The sequence below is a fragment of the Phocoena phocoena genome, chromosome 10 (assembly GCF_963924675.1).
Source record: "Phocoena phocoena chromosome 10, mPhoPho1.1, whole genome shotgun sequence".
NCBI lineage: Eukaryota > Metazoa > Chordata > Mammalia > Artiodactyla > Phocoenidae > Phocoena > Phocoena phocoena.
Genome location: NC_089228.1, coordinates 2,091,647 through 2,098,430, shown reverse-complemented (window position 1 = coordinate 2,098,430; position 6,784 = coordinate 2,091,647). Strand labels below are relative to the sequence as shown.

The 6,784-nt window shown below is 63.5% G+C and overlaps 1 protein-coding gene across 1 annotated transcript; it reads left to right on the top strand.

The window, feature by feature from the left end:
- The first annotated feature begins 513 nt into the window (after nucleotides 1-513).
- GP9 (glycoprotein IX platelet) lies at nucleotides 514-1,047 on the top strand. The gene has a single exon (XM_065885079.1). It carries the CDS (start codon nucleotides 514-516, stop codon nucleotides 1,045-1,047), a length of 534 nt encoding a protein of 177 aa, XP_065741151.1.
- Nucleotides 1,048-6,784: the final 5,737 nt, after the last annotated feature.

Genomic DNA, 6,784 nt, shown 5'->3' with positions numbered 1-6,784 from the left:
AGAGACCGCTTGTGAGAGTTCACTCCGCTGGGGCCAAGCTACTTGGAATCCGTGGGCCGAGGTGTGGTCTGTGGCGTGCACACCATCTGCCAGACCAAGGCTTGAGGGTGGGTGTTGGGAGCAGCCTGGGAGGCCCTCCCCGGCCTCGGGGCGGGGGCGGGACCAGGCCTGGGATTCTTTAGCAGGCATCTGCTCCCCCCACCGTGGAGTAGAGGCTGGGTCTCTGCCAGACGACGGGAGGGTCCTTCCTCTTCCCAAGGAAGGACTAAGCCCGCTCCGTGCTCCCACCGCAGCAGCCGCCACGGTCCTGCCTGCTGACCATCCGGGGAGGGTCAACCGGCCTGGACCCCGCACGCTTCACTTCCTTGATCCCAGCACCCATTTCACGGAGGAGACAGCCCGGCCGGAGAGGGAGGTGAGTGGTCCCTTGTCCGGTCGGGTCCCACCAGCCCTTGGGTCGGGTGCAGGCCGCCAGGACCTCACGGCCACTGTCCCCGCAGCCCGTCCTGCCCGATGTCCATCTGGGCTGCCCTGGTCTTGATCTGGGCGGCCGCCGAGGCCTCCGAGAACTGCCCCGCCGCGTGCGCCTGCCGCGCCCTGGAAACCATGGGGCTGCTGGTGGACTGCGGGGGCCGGGGACTTGCGGTGATGCCCGCCCTCCCGGCACACACGCGCCACCTCCTGCTGGCCAACAACAGCCTGCGCTCAGTGCCCCCGGGAGCCTTCGACCACCTGCCGCAGCTGCAGAGCCTCGACGTGGCGCACAACCCCTGGCGCTGCGACTGCGGCGTCACGTACCTGCGCCTTTGGCTGGAGGACCGTGCGCCAGCGGAGCTGCTGCGCGTGCGCTGTGCCGGCCCCGGCCCCGCCTCCGGCCGCGCGCTCGGGCAGCTCAGCGGCTCCGAGCTGGGCAGCTGCGGCTGGATCCTGCGGGCGACCTGGGCCGACCCGGGGCCCTGGTGGGACGCGGCGCTGGCCGTCGTGGCCGCGCTGGGCCTGGCTCTCCTGGCGGGCCTGCTGTGCACCGTCTCCGTGCCCCGAGCCTGAGCCGGGGCCCCCCGGGTCATCGCGGCCCCGGCCCTGGGCATTCCAACCGCCGGTAGCTCAAAATAAACCAGCGGCTCAGCCGTTACCCAGGCTCGGAGATGTTTCCCTCTTAGCACCCGAGTCTGTCTCATCCTGGAAACCTGCGACCATGTTTGTTTTGACAGACATTGACTGCGGCTTCTCTATCCACCAAGTTCCTAGCAAAATGGTTTATCCCGCTTCCACACCTCCTCCAGCCACCCCCAATGCCACCATCTCTGGACACCCCAGGCACTTCGCCAGGTCCCGGGAGTCCCGTTCTAACACCCTCCTGGCTGCTGGCACCTCCTTCCCAGACGGGCCGCCAGACAGTCCAGGCCACCCTCACATCAATGTTCTAAGTTCCACAAAAAACCTTGTCCTAACAACGCAGCAGCGAACAGACCCCAGGTGGGAGGAGAGGAGACATACCTATGACAGACCTTGGAAGGCACATCACTGTTCCCAAAATAGTCTTTGGCCACCCTGACCTGGCCATGAGGCCACCTGGCCTCGCCCTGCCCCATCCTTTGTCATCATTTCTCTCTCACTCTCTCTCCTTTTCCTCCTCTCTATGCCTCTTCTTCAGAAACAAAACAACCAATTCCCCCCTTTCTCATGGAAGCAACTCCCCTCCGGATGCTGGCATCAGACACCTGCAAACTCTGGGCTCCCACCTCTACCCTAAGCAACGGTCACCAAAGTCTTCAAAAAAGATGCTTCTCTCCCTCAGTGGGTTTCTGGTGCCAGCAGTTAAAATCTTAAACTTTTTTCCACCATATGAGATAATAATTTCAGATCCATCACTGGCCAACCCAAATCCAATGTAATTATACCAAAGATCCCCCCAGCAAGGAGGTTCACATAGTGGGGCTGTGGGTCAGAGGGTGCCACGAGGGAGGCCAAGTGGGCACCAGGCGCCACCGGAGGGCAGTGACCCACAGAGGTGAGGCTGGACCAGGATCCCCAAACTTGGGGCTGGTGGACAATAGGGAGTGGTGGGGACTGTGGTAAACCAGGGATCCCACGCTCCATCCAGAGGCCCAGTGGAATGTTGCCACGTGGAAAGGTGGCCAGGTGCCCGTTCTTACAGAGAGGTTGGAAGAAGTTTACGTTAAACTGAATTATTCAAGCATTGGCGACTAAATTTAAATTTTTTTTAAATATACATCAACGGGACAAATAAAACATATTAATCAACATGAATAGTCCGGAGGCTGAGAGTTTGGTTTCTGCATTAGGAATCAGCTGGCATCCACTCTCTGGGCACTTAATATGTGGGAGGCTCTGCATAAAGCCCCCACACACGGGCCTTTCTCCTGTACCCTGTGAACCCTGTGAGGAGGTGCTGTCCTCCTGCCCCGCATGGAGGTGGACTCAGGCCCAGGCCCGTGGTCACTTCACAGGCACAGGCCAGACACATCCCCCATCAGACCTGAGAAGCGCTCCCTTGGAAGCTTCCTGGCCCTGGGCCCCCAGAACTGAGCCCCTTCAACCTCAAGTCCCCAAGTGGGGTCCCCCTAAATTCTGCCCTGCTCCTTCCTGGGGGGCCGTCCTCCCGTGACCCCCGTGGCCCCCTCACCCACGGCTGCGGATCAGGGCTGAAGCGGCAGGGCCCGTGGCGCCGGCCTTTGGGGAGCACACAGAGGATGACCGGGAGTCGGTCCAAACCCGCCGCCGAGTCTTTCCCTCCCGGAGGGGAGAAACCACAGCAGAGGCCGCGGCTCTGGGCAGAGTGGGGGGGCTCCCCACCCTCGGGAGGGGTCCTGGGCGTGTCCGGCGGGCCTCCCGAAGGAGACTGGGGGCAGCGGAGCAGTGCCAGCCTGAGTGAGGGGCTGACCGTCAGTGTGTGACCTGCCTTAGGATGTTCCCGAGCCAGGGTGGAGGGGGTCAGGTGGAGGCCGGGCAGGGTGGGGAGTGGCCTTGGGGAAGGCGACCTGGGGCTTCAGAGCTGGGAGGGGAGGGGAGGGCACGGGACTGGGCCGGGGGCGGGGGTGGGGGGGCTTCCCTTCCCTGGAGGCAGGGCTGGAGGTGCCCCTCGGCCGAGCCCCCGGGCTAGTGTGTGCAGGGAACAGAGAGGGTCAGGCAGGGCTGGAGCGCTGGGAGCCCCGGGGTCCGGGCAGGGTCAGACTCAGCCCTGGGACCCACATCCAGCCCGGGGCTGGCCCCAGGCAGGGGCTCAGGAGCGAACTCAGTGGGGACTTGGAGCAGGTCCCTCTGGACACCGGCCTCAGGTGCCCTGTCTTAAAGGCCAGGACTGGACCTGGTGCCGTCCGAGTTCCCCCCGGGTCTGGGCAGTCCCATGGGGTGGGCAGAGGCGGGGGGGGGGCTTGGGACAGCCAGCCCCTGGGGAGCGTTTGGAGGGCCCAGCTCAGATGGCCCAGTTACAGGGTTTTCGCCCAAGGGTCACTCGGGTGGGGATCCTCGCATTCAGTGTGAGTAGGTAGTTCAAACGACAGGTGTTTCTTGTCCCTGGAAAGATGGTTGGCAGGTGCCTGGAGTGTGGCCCACCTGGACCATCCCTCTCCTTCCCACCCACCCATCCCACACCCGGCTCCCCAGGCCTCGCAGTGGCTTCCTGGGATGGGATGCAGGCAGTGCAGGGATCAGTGTCCCGAAGAAACCAGGCTCTGGTGGAGGAATGCCTCGTCCAAGGTCACAAACCAGCCTGGGTCGACCTGGGGTTTGAGTGGAGGCTGGTGTGACCCCCAGCCTGTCAGCCTGTCTTGGGGGAGGCTGCGCAGGTGGGCACAGCACACCTGGTGGCCTGAGCAGCTGTGCCCTCCCATCAGCAGGGGCTCCCTCTGTGAGGGAGCAGGGACGGGCTCCACTGATCTCGGGGGGCTATGGACTCATGGGGTCCCTGGGGGGGGGGGGGTCAAGGCTCTGATCCAGGCGCTCAGCAGCTCTCTGAGCGCCTACTGTGCGCATGGATCCGGGCTCGGCGCTGGAGAACAGTGATGAGCAAGACCCATCCTGCCCTGCGGGACCTCGCAGACCCTGACTTGCAATAGCAGCTGTACTTCCTCATGGCTGCAGGACTCAGGCAGGGAACTCCGTACTCCGAGCATGTTGGCTCATCTGAATAAATCAAGGGTGGAGGGGTGGTAACACGTGTGTGCCTCGCAGGGTTGCTGGGCTGATGCCCCTGGCGTTCACCAAGTAGCACTTCCCAACCTGCCTGCCTCCCCAACACGAAACCAGATGAGGGATCCTGGGGCCCAGAGAGGTGCAGTGACTCGCCCAAGGTATCCCTGGCAGAGATGGGACCCAACCCCAGCTCCTCCCTGCCCCTGAGGCACTGTCTGCTCCTCCGTCCAGAGGTCCCGATGGTCTTAACAGGGCTCTGGGCAACAGACAGGCAGGGGGCAGTGTGTGGGCCTGGAGGCCAGTCGGGGGAGCCGGCCAGGCAGGTGGGACATCTGTGGATCCGTGGGCACTGGAGCCAGCTCTGAGCTCCAAGCCAAGAGAACCAGTCTGGGCGCTGCCGGCTCGTTACAGAAACGTTTAATAGTTTAGGAATGCGTACACTCTGGCTCTGCTAAGTCTCCATAAAGGCAACTTTTCCATGTTTTAAAAAATAGATTCGCTATAAAGATTTATATATTCATAAATAGGCAATGTGAAAAATCCCCAAATGCCATGGCATCCTGGGGCTGAGGCCCTCCCCATCCCAGCCCAGGTGCAGGCTCAGAGGTCTCTGAGGCCCCAGCCTCGGCAGCCCTCCGGGGAGAAGTAACTGCATTCAATGTGAATTAGGAATTTCCTCCAGCTTCACACCTGCTGGGGCCTGTGTCCTTGAGCTCCACCCCCAACACCCACCCGCCCTCTGGACCAGGCCCACCTCTCTGGCTCAGGAGTCAGGATCCCGGTCCCTTGCCTGTCCCCCTCCCGGGAGTATAAAACACCAGCCTTCCTCTGGTCCTTCAGCCCAGGCCACAGACCGCCCTCCTCCGCCCGATGGCTGGGACACTTCCTGGCCCTCCTGCCGGGCTTCCTCTCCTGGCCCCTGACCCCTGACCTCACCTGCTCCTGTTCTTGGGTAACTTATAAACAAAGGAAGAGGCCCTGGGAGAGGGAAGAGGCGGGGCCGTGCTGTCTTACACACTTCCCCGTTGTCCCTTGGCCAAGTCCATCCGTCCGGGCCCATCTGACAGAGGACTTGGGCCCAGAGAGGTAGTGAGGCCCCTACCTGCCAGGACACCCCAGAGCAGGCAGCCAGCAGCGCACCCAGGGAGGCCCTGAGCGCTAGCATTTGGCTCTGAGACGGAGGACGGGAAGCCTCCGTAGGAAATGGCTTCGGCCCAGGACGGGAACCCCGCAGGCCAAGGGTGGGTAGGGAAGGAATGCATTCTTGCCAGGGGGTACGATGAGCAAAGGACCAGCTGGTCATCTGTGGGATTCTAAATGGCACGTATTCAAGGGCAGGGTCGGTAAGGGGGGCAGGGCAGGAAGGGGTCTGCCTGGACAGAAGCTGCTCCTGTGGGCAAGACGGTGCAGGGGAGAAGGAACGGAGCTGTGTGAGGCCTTGGACACCTGCGTGAGGATGGACATCCCGAGAGCCCGGGGGCGACTGGAAGGTGTCAGGATGGGGGAGGGACCTTTCATAGCTGCCCCCCTCACAGCAGCAGGATGGTGCCCGGGCTGGTGGAAGCCCAGGCCAAGGAGGTCAGGGAGGCATCCAGGGGAGGGGATGGGGCCCATCTGGGCAGAGGGGCCGGGGGCACGGTTGTAGGGTGGGGGAGAAAGTGGGGAGCCCGAAATGACCCCTGAGTTCTAGGCTACAGCCCTGGAGCGAGGCTGCTCCGTGCGGAGGATGGGTGGCAGGAGACCCACCGGGCCCTGGGATTGTGAAAGGAGAGAGTGAAGTGCTGCTTCCTTGGTTCTGGCTGAGGAAGGGCCACCGTGAGGCCACCTCCCCTGTGCAGGATTCCGGGCACAGGAGTAGGGGGATGGCTCACAGCCCAAGGTGGCAGGTGAGCCCCTGTCACCGGTGTTTCCTGTACCTGTGCACCCTGGATGCGGACTGCCGGGTGCTGCCGGCAGCCCGGCAGGGCTCCTTCTGGAGGAGGTGAGCGGGGGGCCTCCCTCCTTCCCTAAGCCCTGTGAGGCAGCCCTGGGCCCGGAGTCAGTACCTGTGCTCGCTGGAACTGGGGCGCAGTCCCGGCCGCTGCTCCTTGCATACACCCCACCCCCCAGAGCAGCAGGTCTGTGCAAGGTGGTCTTTGTGAGACTTCTCTCCCAGCTGGGCCTGGACTGAACACCCAGCTCTGCCCAAACATCAGCCCCCTGCAGAGAGGTCATGGGGCTGGAGGACCTCTGCCCTTGGCCTGAAGGGGGCCCCTCTCTGGGGAACCCCTCAGTGCAGGTGGAGGGGCTGGGCCCCATCCCATTAGCAGGGACGGGGGAGGGAAGCCAGGCAGCCTTCTTGCTCCCACTTCCCAGCCCACTCGGCCGACAGCGGGCTGACCCCTGCTCAGCAGCTCCTGGCCCCTCCAGGCCAGCGTCCTTCCCCTCCAGGACCAGGCTCAGCCTCCGCGGCTGGAAGGGCCAGCAGCCCTGCCTGACCTGCCTCCTGGGGCTGCCTGGCAAGGTCTGACTTCCTGCTCTGTGTCCAGGCCTGCCTGGGAGGGTTTGACGCAGACCAGGTGCTGGGATGGAAGGCAGGGAGCCCGACTGCAGCTGTGCGGCACCTCTGGGCTCTCAGGGGCCCTGGGCT